The sequence below is a fragment of the Myotis myotis genome, unplaced genomic scaffold (genome assembly GCF_014108235.1).
Source record: "Myotis myotis isolate mMyoMyo1 unplaced genomic scaffold, mMyoMyo1.p scaffold_m19_p_14, whole genome shotgun sequence".
NCBI lineage: Eukaryota > Metazoa > Chordata > Mammalia > Chiroptera > Vespertilionidae > Myotis > Myotis myotis.
In genome coordinates this window covers 49,774,087-49,792,476 of record NW_023416318.1, presented here as the reverse complement: position 1 = coordinate 49,792,476, position 18,390 = coordinate 49,774,087, and the positions used below count along the sequence as shown (strand labels likewise).

At 36.6% G+C, this 18,390-nt stretch overlaps 1 protein-coding gene across 5 annotated transcripts in view; it reads left to right on the top strand.

Annotated features, from left to right (window-relative positions):
* Positions 1–18,390, top strand: part of GEN1 (GEN1 Holliday junction 5' flap endonuclease) — a 53,793-nt gene that overhangs the window by 6,185 nt on the left and 29,218 nt on the right. For all 5 annotated transcript variants that reach the window (XR_004971931.1, XR_004971930.1, XR_004971932.1 and 2 more), the window contains exons 2-11: positions 3,870–4,045; positions 4,714–4,900; positions 8,450–8,626; positions 9,735–9,845; positions 12,345–12,418; positions 14,937–15,031; positions 16,639–16,789; positions 17,081–17,117; positions 17,209–17,289; positions 18,153–18,283. Coding sequence is in view for 2 of the 5 variants with exons in the window: in XM_036335285.1 (XP_036191178.1) it covers positions 3,885–4,045; positions 4,714–4,900; positions 8,450–8,626; positions 9,735–9,845; positions 12,345–12,418; positions 14,937–15,031; positions 16,639–16,789; positions 17,081–17,117; positions 17,209–17,289; positions 18,153–18,283 (1,205 nt within the window). In the remaining 3 variants the exon portion in view is untranslated. The remainder of the gene's footprint in view (positions 1–3,869; positions 4,046–4,713; positions 4,901–8,449; positions 8,627–9,734; positions 9,846–12,344; positions 12,419–14,936; positions 15,032–16,638; positions 16,790–17,080; positions 17,118–17,208; positions 17,290–18,152; positions 18,284–18,390) is intronic.

Here is an 18,390-nt window from a genome sequence, read left to right as displayed (position 1 = left end):
ATGTATCATTTATTCATGGACATTTATTTTTCCCCACTGTCTTACTATTATAAAGATTAGAGGCCCGTTGCACGAAGAGATTCATGCAATGGGCCTTCCCTTACCCTGGCTGCCGGCACCAGTTTTCCTCCGGGGCCCAGGCCTTCGCTTTGGCCTGGAGCCTTCCGTCTTCGCGGCTCCAGCCCGGAGCCTTCTGTCTTCGCTGGGCTCCACCGCTTTGCGCCTACATATGCAAATTAACTGTCATCTTTGTTGGGTTAATTTGCATACTCTCCTGATTGGCTGGTGTGCATAACAGAGGGACAGTCAATTTACATGTTTGTCTATTATTAGGTAAGACTAGAGGCCCGGTGCACAAAAATTTGTGCACTCGGGTGGGAGGGGGTCCCTCAGCCTGGCCTGTGCCCTCTCGCAGTCTGGGACCCCTCGGGAGATAACGACCTGCTGGCTTAGGCCTGCTCCCGGGTGGCAGAGGGCAGGCCCAATCCTTAGGCGCAGCCCCTGGTCGGGCTCAGAGCAGGGCCTATGGCGGAGTTGGGGCGCCGCCCCCTGTCATGCACAGAGCAGGGCGATCGAGAGGTTGCGATGCCACCCTCAGTCACGCTCAGGGTAGGGCCGATTGGGGGGTTGGGGCACCATCCCCTGTCACACTCAAGGCAGGGTCGATGGGGAGGTTGCAGCGCCACCCCCTGTCACGCACAGAGCAGGGCCAATCAGGGGGTTGGGGCGCCGCCCTCTATCACCCACAGAGCAGGGCCGATCATGGGGTTGGGGTGCCGCCACACTCACACTCAGGGCAGGGCCGATGGGGAGGTTATGGCACTACCCCGTCACACACAGAGCAGGGACCGTGGGGGGGGGCGGTTGGGGCGCCGCACCCTGTCGCACACAGAGCCGCAGGGCGATTAGGGGGTTGGGGAGCTCCCCCCTATCAGGCACAGAGCAGGGCTGATCAGGGGGTTGGGGCGCCTTCCCCTGTCATGAACAGAGCAGGGTGGATAGGGAGGTTGTGGCCCCGCCCCCTGTCACACACAGCCGCAGGGCGATCAGGGGGTTTGGGCGCTGCCCCCTGTCATGCTGATCCTGGTGCCGGGAGGCCTCGTGGCTCTGCTGATCCTGGTGCTGGGAGGCATATTACCCTTTTACTATATAGGGTAGAGGCCTGGTGCACGGGTGGGTACCGGCTGGTTTGCCCTGAAGGGTGTCCTGGATCAGGGTGGGGGTCCCTACTGGGGGTCCTGGCCAGCCTGGGTGAGGGGCTGATGGCTGTTTACAGCTGGTCACACATCCTTCAGGGTGGGGGTCCCCACTGGGGTGCCTGGCCAGCCTGGGTGAGGGGATGATGGCTGTTTGCAGCTGGTCACACACCCTTCAGGGTGGGGGTCCCCACTGGGGTGCCTGGCCAGCCTGGTTGAGGGGCTGAGGGCTGTTTTCAGGCTGGGGGTGACTGAAGCTCCCAACCACTCCTTTTTTTCTTTTTCTTTTTTTTATTCTGGGCCAGCTTTAGCTTTGAGGCTTGGCTCCAGCTCTTAGGCCTCCGCTGCTGAAAGTAGGTTTCTGGTCTTTGCTTACAATGTTGCAATCCAGCTGGCTGAAGCCCAGTGGACTAAAGCAGGTTTCTGGGGTTTTGTTTAGCTTCTATATTTGTTACATAGTTGCTTAGAGTTGCAGCTCAGAGGCCTGCAGTGGCAGGCGGCGAACTTTGGAGTCCTCCGTTACTGAAGCAAGCAAGCCTCATGTTAGTTTCAAGCTGCCTGGCTGCCGGCCGCCATCTTGGCTGGCAGTTAATTTGCATATTGCTCTGATTAGCCAATGGGAAGGGTAGCGGTCGTACGCCAATTACCATGTTTCTCTTTTATTAGATAGGATGCTTCAGTTGCCCTGGTCAGGTGGCTCAGTCAGTTGGTCATGGGTTCAATTCTTGGTCAGGGCACATATCTAGGTGGCGGTTCGATCCTTGTTTAGGCACACGTGAGAGGCAACTGATCAGTGTTTCTCTCTCCCTTCTTTCTTTAAAATCAGTAAAAACATCCTTGGGTAAGGATAAAAAAAAAATGCCACAGTGACTATCCTTGTACATACATCTGCACACACCTAAGTGCATCTTAAAATAAATTCCTAGGAGAGCTATGTAAGTCAGAAGATACTGGCATTTAAAATTTGACAGCTAGAGTCAGGGTCATATATAATAAAATAAGATCAGTTATGATAATTGTCCTCCGGAGAGAAGAATTGCGTAATTTCCTTCAATAATAAGCCCTTCCAGTAAACAGCTTGCTTCACAAATAAAAGGAAAGCAAAACTATTAAAAAGAACTCCCCCTCAAATTTTGTTGTTGTTTTAATTTTTATGTGTTCTGATAGTTACATTTGTCTTGTTTCTGTTCATAATAATGCCTTAGAAAATGTATGTACCTCACTCTTTTTCCAGAAGTAAGTGCAATTTTTCACATTAACCAATGGATGAAATCTTAACTCTGAATCTATGCTATAGTGTGCATTCTAACCAGTGGGACTTCTTGTTGTGAAATAGACAGTGTAAGCACTGAGCCACCATTAACTACCTAATTCTGTGCATTCAAATCTGAATGTTTTTCTTTGTACGTTGAGATATCAGCAAATATTTGTGCAAGTTCTTCATAAAAATGAGTGCACAAAATAATACTTAGATTAAAGGAACAGACAATATAGTATTTTTATTTAGAATGGTTTTTCATTATGGAGATAGCCTTTTGACTTAATTTTTGTTGTTGTTGTTGTCCAACCTTGTGCTTTTGGAATGAAGTTCATTATTGAGAGGATGATAATCTGGATTATATGTATGTATGTATGTATGTATAGTCAGACTGAATCATTGCAAATGCTGCGTAACATTTTTATCAAATAATAACAAAGGGAAAGAAAAACAGCTATAGATGTTTAGTAAGGAAAAACTGGCCTATAGAAAATACCAAAGACGTTATTACAATAGCAGAATTTAAGCCAATTTTGTTTTTCAAATTTCATGGACATAGAAAAGAGTTTAACAATAGTTTTATTTGGATCGTGTAAGTATGGGTGATTTAAAAATTTGTTTTTTAAAGTTGTTTATTTTTCCACAATGAACACGTGAGACCTTGTAATTAAAAAGCCCGTCAGTGCTCTTTGAAAAGATAATTCCATATTCCTCCAGTTCCCATTTTCTGTCTTCAGTGTTTTCCTTCGTTAACCTCTTATTTTTTTTCTTTGGTTTATTTGCTTTGTTTGCATGGATCCTTGCTTATGTTTTTTTTGTTTTTCCTGATCATGATAGAGCCTGGTGTGAAAAATCAACGAATGAATTTTCAATAAGATAAATATGATTTACAGCACCTCTGTTTTTCTACCTGTCTTGCATTTGTTAGTTCTTGTTATTAGCTGGAACAAAGCCAATTATCACCATTACGTTTTGGCGGGTAATATTTTATTTTCTAAATTTCATACAATGTTAAGGTAACCATGTGAAAAATGTTATTCTCAGCTGCTGCTAAAGAGGACATAGAAAAGAAGAGGAAAGAATGAGGAAGGACAAAGGCGACCATTAATATTTGAGTTATATTAAATTTAAAAATAACTGTTTTTAAATACTGTAAAGAAACCCAGATTTGGTGACATGTAAATTACTTATAATCCATTCATTGTATCAGCATTTTGTAACCAGCATGTCATTTACTACCATTTTTAATGGCTTAGGTATTCTTGGTTGATTCCAAAAAGCTGACTAGTGAAAGAAATAAGTAGAATCCTCTATTTATGAATTATTCTTATGTAGGTCATAATATATTGCTTGAATTCCTGTTCTAAGCTTCTGTGTTTATTAACAATTTTTGAAAAGTGTGTTTCTAATAACAGCCAATAATAACCAGAATGGGAGTGAGTGACTTGTGGCAAATTTTGGAGCCCGTTAAGCAACACATCGACTTGAGTAGTCTTGGTGGGAAAACCATTGCAGTTGATCTGAGCCTCTGGGTGTGTGAATCACAGACAGTCAAAAAAATGATTGGAACTGTCACGAAGCCCCACCTCAGGTACAGTAAAGTTCTTAGAATATAAATGTATGATTACATAAATAGTTGATGTCTTGGTTTTGAGATTTTAAAAGATATTAATGTGTCTAGATCTGCCATCTCTGTATTGATGACTCACAGATTTGTACCTCTTACCTTCTGAACTCCAGACTCACATGCTTAGTTGCCTGTTTAACATATCTACTTGGATGTTGCCATGACTAAGCCAGAAATTTGGGAGCCATTCTCTCCCTGTTTTACCTGGCCCACTGTCCAGTTCCTCAGAAGTCTTGCCAGTTCTACTTTCAAAAGAAACTTTTGTTAGTTCATAAACGTTACTTGATGTCCAAAGGCACCACCTCAGTGTATGCCAACATCATCTCTCATCTATACTGCTGAATGACTTCTTCATCGGCTTCCCTCCCTCAGGTCTTAGCCTCCTCTTCCTCATCCTCCTCCTCCAGACCATTTTCCATATAGCAATTAAAATAATCATAAATCTCCCTTGCTTAAAAACATTCAAAAAACAAAAAAACATTCAGTAGTTTCTCAGTCCCGTGAAAATAAATGTTATTGCATATAACCTTTTAGGTACTAGTCTAATGTTCTTGCTGTTAACGTCATGCTGCTATGTTGACTTTTGCCATCAATATATGAGGATTAATATATGACTAATTTTTGTATTTCAGGAACCTGTTTTTTCGTATCTCACATTTAACACTAATGGATGTAAAACTGGTATTTGTTATGGAAGGGGAACCCCCAAAGCTGAAAGCTAATGTCATAAACAAGAGGAATCAAATTCGGTATGGGCCTTCTGGAAAAACATGGTCTCAGAAAACAGGGAGATCACATTTTAAATCAGTGTTAAGAGAGGTGAGCATTTGGATCTGATTTAATAATTCTTATTGTATTGTATATAGAAGGCCAGTGTGGGTGGAGAAGAGTTTATATTTTGGAGTGAAATTGACCTAAGTTCAAGGCCTGGCTCTCGCATCTTGAAACTCTAAGGTGTTCTGCACGTTTTTAATTTATTTAAAATAAAAATTTCCTATTCTGTGAATGAGGATAGTAATACTTTGCAGGGATGTGCTGAAAATGAGAGAAAATCTACAAATATCTAATATCTAATCAACTAGTTCATAGTAGAGACTTGATACATGTTATCTTTTATGACATCTTTACCACTTAAAGAATTCCCAGAACAGAGATCTCATTAATTCATACTTCACTCATTCAGAATTAATAATAGTTCATGCATTGAACATGCATATTTGACTTTCCTTAGGGCTTTGTAATTTTTAAAAGTACTTATTGTTATATTTTAATATATTTACATATTACTTATAAAATATTATATATTTTTATAAAAGTTAAAAAATTATCCATAAAATAAAATATATTATTAAAACAATAGGAAGCTACTATAATTTTGTCTTTTTTCAAATGTATATATTTTTAAAATTTGCCATAATAGTTCATAAATAATTTTTGTCTTGGACTTTTCACTTAATATGTCATATCCATATTTCCCTGTTGTTATAATGATTGTGCAACATTTATGAGGCTATGAAATCATTACCCAGGATTGTATATATTGTTTATTTTTCAGCTCTTCCATTATATGTGAAATTATGATGAACATTTTTTGTGTACGTAGTTTTTTCTTGTGATTTGGGATTTTTAAGATAAAATTACCCAAAGTGAGATGAATAGACCAAAGCTTAGGAATGATTTTATAGCTACTACCAATTACTTTCCACCAGTATAGATATGAGATAAGCAGTTTCAGTGCACCCACAAGAACACTGAAGATAGGATATTTATCTTTGTATTATTTAGTATTCAAAATCAAAGATGTTTCTTTGTTTATGTAATACATATAAATACATATTTAATATGTATTGGTCTTTTAATGGTGAGGTTAAACATTTAACCTAGTTTTAGTCCCTCTGTGGATAATGGTCTTTGCCCTACTTACCTCTTGAAGTTTTAATTTTGTTGTTGTTGTTCAAATTCTTGATATATTAAGGATATAAACTTGTTATCATATTTGCTTTTAATTCATATTCCTGTTTTTCTTTTCAATTTTGGTTAAAATTTTTATTTCTTTAAAAGGTATTGCATAAGTTAATAATCATTTTCTCCTGAAATTCTGTTTTTATTCTTAGATGATTTTTAAAAAAATAGTTTTTAATTAGTGGCTATTCCACCTTAATGACTATCAGTAGTTGAAGAAAATATATGTACTGGATTCTAATTATTTCCTCCATAAACAATTACTGGAAATAACCATGGTACACATACTTAGAGCCTTAAATACCCAGAATAAAGCAAAAAGATGTCCATCTCTTTTTTTTTTGAGAAAATTGCTCCATTCTTATTTCTTTATTACAGTAATTGGTGTTCTTAGACATTTTGCTCAGTGTTACCTGCCCATTATTTTCATATTTCTGTACCCTCAGTTACTTGGCCCTACTTCCTCCTACTCCACTGCCAACTTTTAGTTATAAGCATGAAAGGCACAAATTAGTCTTCTTCCAACACCACATCCACCCTCAATGTGACAGGGACTTAGGGTAGGAAAATTTACAACCAGCCTCATCACAAATTCACTGCTGGTTTTTGAAGAGCTGAAATGACAAATGGCACTGGAATCTAAGATAAATTTCAAACTCTTGTTTATGCTGAAAGGATATTTCTTATCTAGAGGAAGGTCGAAGCAACTATAGTGTTGCCATAAAATAATACCTGTAACAAAACTTGTCTTCTGAAAAGTACCCTTCTTATCAACATAGTACTTTGTATTTTTGGACCTTGTCCACGTTGGGCAACATCTGGCAGAGGTTTTTCTTATGTAATATGGCATGTAAGCAATTGACCAGTTAAAGCAAAAGAGACGATGTTTACTCTGTCGGTCTCTCCAAACTACAGTGCCCTTGTTTCTTCACCTTACCCAGTATTCCCCAGTAATAGAATTTGAGAATTATACATGACAAGAAAGAATACACTGGGATCTCAGACTACACTCTATGCTCCTCAGTTGGGTTAAATTCATAATCCAAAGAAAACTCAGGATTATTTATTCATCAGCAAACTGATAGGAACATTCTGCACAGACATTTGACTTCCTAGGAACACATCAACAGCTGACCCCTCTGTGGTTTCCCACCATGTGTTTCATTATAGGGAAGAGATGATATAAGGAAAAGAAGAGAACTTTAAAGCCTCAAGCCAAATTGCATAATCACCTCATATTACATTGCCAACATCATGTGAGAATTTTTGTAATTTTACAGACGTAAACATTAATGTGATTAATTATTAATCATTTAAAAGATATTTCCAGAATCTTGAGATACTATTAAGCAAGTATCATAATTTGTAAGACACGTAAATAGCACTGTTAATGCATTATTTGCGGGTAGTTTTTATAGCTTGCTAACAGGTGGCGCGGGCCATTTTTGCTAATTTTTTGCGCAAATGGCAATGTTCAGTAAAATTACGATAACTTTAGTTTACGTATTTATACGTTACCCGCATTCTACCGCTAGTCTATAAAAAACGTATTAATACGTGTCCCGCCCTCTACTACACTGGTAGAACGTATAAATACGTAAAATATATAAATACGTTTCCCACATACAATGTGTTAATAACTATAATAATCCTATATAATAAAGAGGTAATATGCAAATTGACCCTCATGCCATCACATAAGATGGCCACCCCCATGTGGTCAAAGATGGTCACCACAAGATGGCTGGCAGGGGAGGGCAGTTGGGAGCGACTGGGCCGGCAGGGGAGGGCAATTGGGGGCGACTGGGCCTGCAGGGGAGGGAAGTTGGGGGCGACAGGGCCTGCAGGGGAGGGAAGTTGGAGGTGACCGGGCCTGCAGGGGAGGGAAGTTGGGGGCGACTAGGCCGGCAGGGGAGGGCAGTTGGGGGCAATCGGGCCAGCAGGGGAGCAGTTAGGCATCAATCAGGCTGACAGAGGAGTGTTTAGGGAGTGATCAGGCTGGCAGGCAGGTGAGCAGTTGGGAGCCAGCAGTCCCGGATTGTGAGAGGGATATCCGACTGCTGACAGTCAGACATCCCCCAAGGGGTCCCATTGGAGAGGGTGCAGGCTGGGGTGATGGACAACCGCCCCCCCCTCCAGTGCACGAATTTTGTGCACCAGGCCTCTAGTCTATAATAATAAAAGCATAATGTGCTAATTAGACCAGACAGCTGAATAACCTTCCAGATGACCTTCTGGACAAAGTCAGGGCTGTGAGGGCTGAGGCAAGCCACTGCGGCTGCGAGGGCTGCGCCCCTTGCTCAAATTTTGTGCATCAGGCCTCTAGTTTGTAATATAGGAAAATAAGTGAAAAAAATTAGCAATAACAATGTTCTTAGATTTCTTGTATCTGCTTTTTCTTTTCAGTGTCTTGAATTGCTGGAATGCTTAGGAATTCCCTGGGTCCAAGCTGCTGGGGAAGCAGAAGCCATGTGCGCTTACCTTGATGCCAGTGGTTATGTGGACGGCTGCCTCACCAATGATGGGGATGCTTTCCTTTATGGGGCCCGGACTGTTTATAGGAATTTCACTATGAATACCAAGGTATTTTTTTCTTTCTCTTTGTCAGCATTTGTTTTGCAAACTAAATTTTTAAAGGGATTACTAAATGATTAAATGGAAAAAATGCTTATTACTGTTACTAAATATCATTGCCACATAGTTCATTCTCTTTGAAATGTAGATTTCTCTCCCAAGGGTTTGACTTGTTTCATATACTTTAATTCTAAATTAGTTTTAAAAGTATATTATAAAATTGCATTTGAAATTTATTGCTTTTACCCCGAATTTCTACTTTTAGTAATGTATCCTCAAAAACACCTCCAAATATGCATGGAGAGGTATGCAAGGATATTATTTCCAGCATTGTCAGTAATTACAAAAATTTGATAAGCAACCCAAATGTCTATGAGAGGGAATGGTTAAATATAGCCATGGTTCTCAGCCTGGGAGATACTGCTAGGAGACATTTTGGTTGTAACTATTCAATGTTGGGAAAGGGAGACTATAGACATTCGGTGGATTGGAGCCAGGAAAGCTAAATCTCTTGCCAGACAATTCTGTTATCTGTCTGAAAATGCTTATAGTATCCCCATTGAGAAACACTGCTTCAGAATTGATATAAGAGTAAGCAGTTATTAAAACGGTATGTAATATTAAAGATACATAGATATATTAGCGGGTAAGAAATGTTGCAAAATATTTCTTTTATATAATCCTGTTTTTACTTAAAATATGCTTAGTAACAAATATTTGTATATGTGTATAAAAGAAAAGGTATTTTAGAAGAATATGTTCCACACTGTTAATAATGTTAACTTTAGAAATTGCAATTACAGGGAATGTTTTCTTTCAGTAATATACATTGTAAAGTGTTTAATTTTGTAAGATGAAAATCTGCTTTTGTATACAGAAAACAATAAAGGGGAGAAAATAAATGCTGAAATGTTTAGCCATTTTTGAAACTATGACTTTATTTCCAGATATTAAAGTGTTAGATTCTACGAAGATTCTGGTTATTAGGATAATTTCCCTATTTAAACATCTGGGAATAATTAAATATTTAGAGACACCTTTGACACATTTTTGTAATGCTGTTTAATGTATAAACATTTACATTTTGAAGATTAAACAAATTTGTGCTTTCTTTTAGGACCCCCATGTTGACTGTTATACAATGCCATCTATCAAGAGTAAACTAGGTTTGGATAGAGATGCTCTAGTTGGACTGGCAATACTGCTTGGCTGTGATTATCTTCCAAAGGTACACTGAAATTCACTATTCATAGTGTGGGGTTTTTTTATTCCTTATGATTTACATAAATATTAATACAGTATTGTTATATGATTAAGAATCTAATTTAGAGTATAATTTTAGGCATAATAAAATATTCAATAACTAAAATAATCAGCATTTCAAATGACATTAAAAAGCTGGTTCATTGTGACACTGAAGCTTCTAAATAGGAATAGAATAATAATTATTATCACAGTTTGAATCTCATAAACCATTACTCTAGATTAAGAATTCACATTCAAGTTTCAACTACCCTTTTAAAGAAATAAAGGAATTATTCTTTTCTTGTGTCATGCTAATGTTAGTTTCTATCACTATTTTATCTATTTTTTGGTTTTCAGTCTTTAGCTTTCCAGCTGTGCAGACGCTTGGTGTTATTATTATTGTTGCTAGGCTACACGATTATTGGAATAAGCCATTCATCCTTTCGTGCCGCATTCAATGTTGTTCAGAAAACCTTTGATTTATATCTTATAAATTTATATTGTAACAAATAGGTATATTAAGTGAGTGATTAAGAATTATGAGGATAACCCCATTCTTAAATACTATATTTAAGAATACAAAATTACTTGTATTATAGCTCTTATTATGTAGTCCCATTATTATGTCCCTACTGATCATCTCTTCTTACCGAATCCCTCATTATACTATACTGTATACTCTATCCCCAAGAGACATCTAGAGAAGGAGGACATATAATATTTTTTAGCCAGATCTTAGGAGATAGGAAAAATAGCAGGGAAGTCAAATTATTAACTCTAATTTCTAATTTATGTCATCAGTGACCAGATGGTGAAATCAACTTTTTTTTAAACTTATAAGTAAAGGAAGAAGGAAGAATGAAACTTTTAGATAACACACAAAAAAATTATTTTATTATAATTGTAATTCTGAAATAGAAAATTTCTATTTCCTTTATATAATTATTAAAGCTTAAAGACTAGAAGCAGTCCAATGTTGAATGTAAAAAACCAACTTTATCTACAGTGGTATTACATTATGCATTAGCCTTAGCTATTTTGAACATTTGTATTCTTTGTAATCCAAACTGCCATCTATTTATATTGTTCTTAAAGTTAAAGATTGTTAAGACTATATACTAATACTAGAGGGGTCCTTCCTGCCATTGCCGCTGCACTCACCAGTGGTGAGCCTGGCTCAGGACTTCTGGCTGAGTGCACTGACCACTAGGGGGCAGCTCCTGCATGGTCAGTGCACGTCATAGCGACCGGTCGTTCTGCTGTTTGGTCGATTTACATATTGAACTTTTATAGTATAGGAGGACTAGAGGCCCAGTGCACGACATTCATGCACTGAGGGGGAAGAGGGTCCCTCAGCCCGTCCTGCGCCCTCTCACAGTCCAGGACCCCTTGGGGGATGTCCACCTGCCGGCTTAGGCCCGCTCCCTGCTGACAGTCAGATATTCCCCGAGGGGTCCTTATCGCTGCACTTGCCAGCCTTGAGTCTGGCTTCTGGTTGAGCAGTGCTCCCCCTGTGGGAGCACACTGACCACCAGGGCACAACTCTTGCGTTGAGCATCTGCCCCTAGTGGTCAGTGCATGTTATAGTGACTGGTTGTTCTGCCGTTCGGTCAATTTGCATATTAGCCTTTTATCATATAGGATGATTCGTCCTCAAAAAATTTAAGATGTAGCTAAGTGCCGATACAAGAAGGGTGATACACAAAATATTTGGCAACTGGTATGCTGAGGACATAGGCTTGTGGTTGCCATCTGTTGTGCCATGTGCTACCATTTTAGTAGCAGGATCCTGGTGGGTTGGGAAGGGTATTCAGGTTAGAGGGTTTGCCAGCAGGCACTCAGGATGCTTGAGGAGTATTGTAAAACTGGTATGTCTATTCTAGTGTATATTGGCTAACCAACAGACTTGCTTATAAAGACATATTCATAAACTTGTATAGTTACTGGAAGCCTCAACTTAAATCAGAAATTGTCATGTGAATTTATGCTTAATGGGTATTAGCTTATTTTAATTTTCTTAACTTAGAACTCTTTTTTGTTCTCTTTTGACATCTGGGTCTTTAAATATTAAATTTCATATCATTAAATAAACATGCTTTTTCCTGATTATAAATATAACATAAAATTAGCTCAAATAAAAAATATTATCCAAATAATTAACAAAGAAAGCTATTGCCCTCTAAAATTCTGTTCTTCCTTCCCCTAAAACAGACACTATCAGTGGTTTGGTATGTAATCCTCTGACTTTCTTCCTTTGAATAGATTAACAATATAATTGTTACTTCACTTACATATCTAGATCACACCATAGGCTATTCTGTGGTTTTCATCTTACACACAGCAATGTATTTTGCACATCTTTTTCTATCATTATATAGTTACCGCATTCTTTCAGCTGCATGATCTACTTTTGAATGGACTTAATGTACTTTATTCATTTTCTAATGATTAACATTTGAATTTCTTTCCCCTTTTCTGAAAGGGCGTCCCTGGAGTTGGAAAAGAGCAAGCATTAAAACTTATACAGATTTTGAAAGGGCAAAGTTTACTTCAGAGGTAACTAAAAATTAAGTTTTCTTGGGACATCAGACTTTTATTCTTGTTGAATTTTATAGTGAATGCTAGAGGCCCAGTGCATGACATTCGTGCACTTGCGGGGGGGGGGGGGGGGGATGGGGGTGGGGATGGGGAGTCCCTCAGCCCAGCCTGTGCCCTCTCATAGTCCGGGACCCCTCGCAGTATGTCCGCCTAGGGGTCCTTGGTGCTGCCGCAGAGGCAGGAAAATCACTTATTTTTATTTTGAAATTTTTCAAAGAAAGGGTTGGCAAAAGTAGGTTTACAGTTGTTCATATGGAAAATAATACAATAGTTAATAAATAATAATGCAAGAATAAATTCCCGTGTTTCACATATAACTGTAAACCCACCCCTATATACCCTAAGCCATACTATATATTTTTTTCAATATTACTAGCTCACTGTAAACACAAGTAGATGTCAAATGTGTTTATTTATAACCATGGGCATTTGCTATGGGCTATTTTAGACTATTTTACTACCAAGTAAAGATAATGTAACATTAAAATGATTTTATCCTTAAAAATATTTTATTTTATCCTTAAAATCATTTTTATTATAAAATAATTTGATACTGAATTTATTTTTGTAAATGAAATGCCTAATCTGTTACAAATATTTAATAAGTAACACTTGATCAAAACTTTTACTTCCTTTGTTCTAGAACCATACATTTAAGAATATATTTATTCAAATTAATTTAGACTGAACAATTTAAGGGTTCGAACCAGTTAAGGAACGTATTGAAATTTACAAACTATGCTATTTAGTTTTGCAAGCATGTGAACTAGATTTACTTGATGAAAGCAGTGGTTTATAAAAATTAATATTAAGGGTGATAAAATAGAGTGAATAAAGGGAAGAATGAGAATACTGGAGACTTAAACCCGTCTTGGCTTCCGGTTAGGTTTGAGATGGTGAGTGCATGAAAGGAAACACAAGTTGTAGAAATCAAGAAGGAATGATGATGAAAACAATTTCAAATTACTGTGCTTTTTCCTACAATACTTCTTTTTCAGCTGAAAAGCTATTGATAGATCTAAGCCTTCAAAAAATTCATTATTGAGATCAGTGATTACTTTGCCAAAGCAGGAGAAAAGGGTATTCTTTGGCATAGAGGTGAGTTAAGGAATTATTTGGGAATTGTGAAAACTAATACAAAGAGGGAAAAACAAGCAAATATGGCCTTTGGCCAGCTACAAGTCATTCTTATTGAAACAGTTTCAGCAAATTTGTACTTTTGGCAACATTTTATTAAATGTTGGTCTTGATATTTGAAAGTAATGAAATTACATTTTTTGTTATAATTATGTTTTAATTTTGATTAGCTTAGACTGACTTCCCTGTTTATTTTTAACATTTGAATCTCTATTATTTATCCAGCAGCCAGCATCAATTAATGCTAATTTTTAGCAAGCGTGTAGTTGGTCTTTGTAGTATGTGCGTTAGAAATTCCCAAAGCTAAATAATAATTCTTAGTGCCAGTTACTAGATTGCAAACTGAAGGTATAATTTAGTTTTTTATTAGAACTTTAATTTCTGTAAGTAGAGGAACAATTCAGAACTTATATTTTATGGTAATGTTTATCCTCTTGGTGGTTTTAAGTTGACATGAAGCTTGTAGTGAAAAATTAACTATTATGCCCTAGCCAGTTTGGCTCAGTGGGTAGAGTGTTGGCCTGTGGACTGAAGGGTCCCAGGTTCGGTTCCAGTCAAGGGCACATGCCTGGGTTGCGGGCTTAATCCCCAGTGGGGGGTGTGCAGGGGGCAGCTAATCAATGATTCCCTCTCATCGTTGATGTTTGTATCTCTCTCTCCCTCTCCCTTCCTCTCTGAAATCAATAAAAAAATATATTTTTAAAAAACTTATTTAGTAGACCTTTTAATAGTAATGTACATTTTCTTAAAATCTTTCATTAAACAAGTAATGTTTTTGCTGTTTGGGTAGGAGAATAAGAAAATGACAATTTCAAATGATCTGGATTTTTTAAACAGTTCTTACCCAGAAACTCCATGTTTTATTTAGTGTTATACTTTGCCCTTAACCCTTATTTTGATATACAGAAGTGTTCGTGTACATGATTCTCTTTGTTTTATACTCTGGCACTTAGAAAAGATATAAAAAACAAATTTATATGAACCATTCTCCCTATATGTATGCTTAAGTGAAGATTCTTTTTTAAAAATAAAGGCTGAATGAATATATCAATACACACACACACATTCTTTCTCTCTCTCCCTCTCCCCTGCTCTGACACTCTTTTTCCTCTCCTGTTGGAATTCTGTCTTGGGGAACACATCTAAAAATTGAGGTACGTTGATTGAGGGAGGGTTTTTTTAATTTGGGCAGTAACTTTATCTACCACCAAAGGGAAAATAAGTTGGTAGGTTGGAAGGGAACAGAATAACCTGATATTTGAGAACATGGCACTTTGGTGACCTTGGGGGTGTTTTTGTGTGTGTTTGTTTTTCTTTTTAAAGCCATTTTCTTTTAAAGGTTTACTCAGTGGAGTGAAGAAAAACCTTGTAACTCTAATCAACAACCACTAGTTATTAAAAAACTGGCTCACTGCTCTGTGTGTTCCCATCCAGGTAAGCAGCCATAGGGAATGATATCTTGGAGGATTAGTGTCAGAAACCCACATTTTCACCCCTGTTCTTATAGGTACATTTTATATTATCTTTCCCGCTAGATTGGGAATCCTCAGAGTCAGGAGTTGTCATATATACATAATAGGCACTCAGTAAATGTTAGTTGAATGAAATGAAGTGACATAAATGATAAATATAGAACCAGTACAGTTTCAAACTATGAATCCAAATTACTTAGATCTTAAAATTATGTTTTTAATATAGAAATCTATTTTAAGGGAAAAAATACACTAATAGTATTGGGGAAAATGGAATTGAAACTATCTGTTTCTTTAACAGTGATTTACACTTATATATTTAAATGATTCTTAATTGTCCTCTAGTGCATTTTGATTGTGTGAAGATAGTGCCTGGAAACTAATTTCTAAAACATGTTCATTATTTTTGAAAATAGCTTGGTTTCTCTTTATTAGTTTTGGAAGAAAAAAAAAGATGTCACTGATACACAGTAGATTAGAAAGGTCTTCCACTTTCAGCAGAGATTGAGATCATGTTAGCTCATCTTTTAAAAGAAATTCTGCTTTATGTATTTGTCTTTTTTTTTTTTTAATTCTCACCTGAGGGTATGTTTCCATTGATTTTAGAGAGAGAGGAAGAGGGAGAGACAGGAAGAGAGAGTCTTTCTCGATGTGAGAGAGAAGAACATCAATTAGTTGCCTCTCATACCCACCATGACTCAGGGATCAAACCCCCCTTGGTGCAAGGGATGACACTCCACCCAACCAAGTCACACTAGCCATGGCATTTATCTATTTGTCTTACTATGTTTTCATTAACATTATTACATTATAGATGAAATCATGGAAGAAAAAATTTTTTATGGATAAGATTCTCCATTCTCTATTTTCTTGATAACTTATAAATGGTAATTTTAGTTCATATCAGTTATGTATGCTCTTCTGTATTCTCAAAACAATGTTGAAGATGGTCATGCTTTCCTTTTAAAGGGAACTAGGATCCCACACCTTTGTCACAGTCATAATTTGTTCATGTTCCAAGCATAATTTAAAAATAGTAATACAGGTAACTTAGAGCTAGACACTAAAAGAGGTAATTTATTGCTGTATTCTTTTAATATTTTAATTAAGGACAACAGTTTATGAATTATTCTATAAAGTAAATAATCTTTTTTAATACTAATAATTATAGCCTACTTTTCTTGAATTTAGCTATCAAATTAACCACAAACTTTTCCATTGTTGATTATTATGAATGTATAATTTCAAGTTACAAATTAACACTTTCAGATCATGGAATTTACAGAAACAAAGTGTCATGTGATAGTAATAGCTTAGGATCTACTACACCTTAAAGATTACTATAGTGTGCATTATTCTCTTCCATAATTTTCTTCCATGATTTCATCTATAATGTAATAATGTTAATGAAAACATAGTAAGACAAATAGAGACCTAAATATGTTGAAAGCCAGGCACTCTGCTAGGCAGTATTCATTTTTGAAAATGGGTAAGTGCAAGAAAAAAAAGTATAATAGAAGATAATTCTAAAAAGCAGTGAAAATCATACTTTCTTATACCTCCCTAAAGGTTCACCTAAGGATCATGAACATAATGGATGCAAATTATGTCAAACTGATCGATATTGTGAACCACATGATTATGAATACTGTTGTCCCTGTGAGTGGCACCGAACAGAGCAGGACAGGCAACTGATTACAATAGAGAACAATATTAAGAAGTAAGTTTTGTTTTTAACTCATTCTTTTCTGGCATGACCTATTTTATATACCTGTGGTTGAATTATTTCCATATAGCCTTCCCCCATGTCTAAATTAATAACATTTTACAAAATCCTTTTCTTGAATTTACTAAAAATATAGGCCATTTCAGGAGATGGTAATATAATAGTTATTCAAAGTGAAACTTGATGACTGAGATACTATACAGACATTTTTCATTAAATTAGAGATTAGATGAGATATGGTTTTAGTCTGATTGTATTAACAACATGTATATAATCTATTTTCAGAAAAGCTTGCAGTTGTGAAGGATTCCCATTCCATGAGGTATTAACTAATAATTCAAGTGTGTTTATTTCAGAAGTTTTTTTTTAAAAAAGTTTGAAATCTCAATTCCTATTTTCTTTTCTCTTGTTAGGTTATTCAAGAATTCCTTTTGAACAAGGATAAATTGGTAAAGGCAGTCAGGTACCAAAGACCTGATTTATTATTGTTTCAGGTATCTGAAAATAAATTCTTTACAGTATGAAGTTGAATAGTAGGAGATAGAAAGGATAATCACTTTGAATGGTCTGCTATTGGCACCCATGCTTTTTTCAGCATTTATTTCTAGTCTTCATTTCTTTGCTACATAGTAACTGTACTTTGCAGACCATAAGGCAAATTGTAATTATGCTGTTTGTTAGAAAACACCTTAAATACCTTGTACAGATATATTGTATTCAGCGGTATATTGGGAGAGAGGGGCTGATAACCAAAGAATGTCAGGATCAAGTACTGGTATATTAATTTGCACGGACATTGTGATTTGTAATCAGTTATATAAATTTAGATTTGGATAGTCTATCACTCACTGTGTGACACTGGATATGTGTTATCCTCAAAATAGAAATAATATTATCTTACAAAGTCACTATGAGGATTAAATGAGATTATTTATATTAACTCTAATAGAGTGGCTAGGGAAACAGTGGCTCAGTAAATTATAACTACTTCTTGCTTATTCCTATCAACAACAGAAATAATAATGGTAAACAATTATTGAACATTTAAAATTTGCTTTTTTTAAAAACACATTACATATAATGTGACTTAATCTTCATAATCTGTGAGCTGGGTTATGTTTTACCTGAGGCTGAGAGAAGTTAAGTAACTTACCCAACATCTAGGAAATATCATGCTGACATACCAATGGAGAACCGTCACCCTTAATTACTATGTACTAATGACTCTTTAGGAGGCTCATTGTGCTGTCAGTGATACTACTTTAATGTTCATTCTGAAGGAAAAAATAATATCATCTGAGTGCTCTTTGTCTCCAAGAGATAAGAAAATCTTATTTTATTTTTATTATATTTACAGAGATTTACTCTTGAAAAAATGGATTGGCCCAATCACTATGCATGTGAGAAATTGTTGGTACTTTTGACCCACTATGACATGATAGAAAGAAAACTTGGTAGAAGACACTCTAATCAACTACAGCCAATTCGGTATGAATTTTGTGTGTGTTTGCATTTGAATATCTTATGATCTAAAATTTTCTTCTTAATCTATACTAATAATAGAGGAATATGCAAATTACCCAGGATGCTGTCAC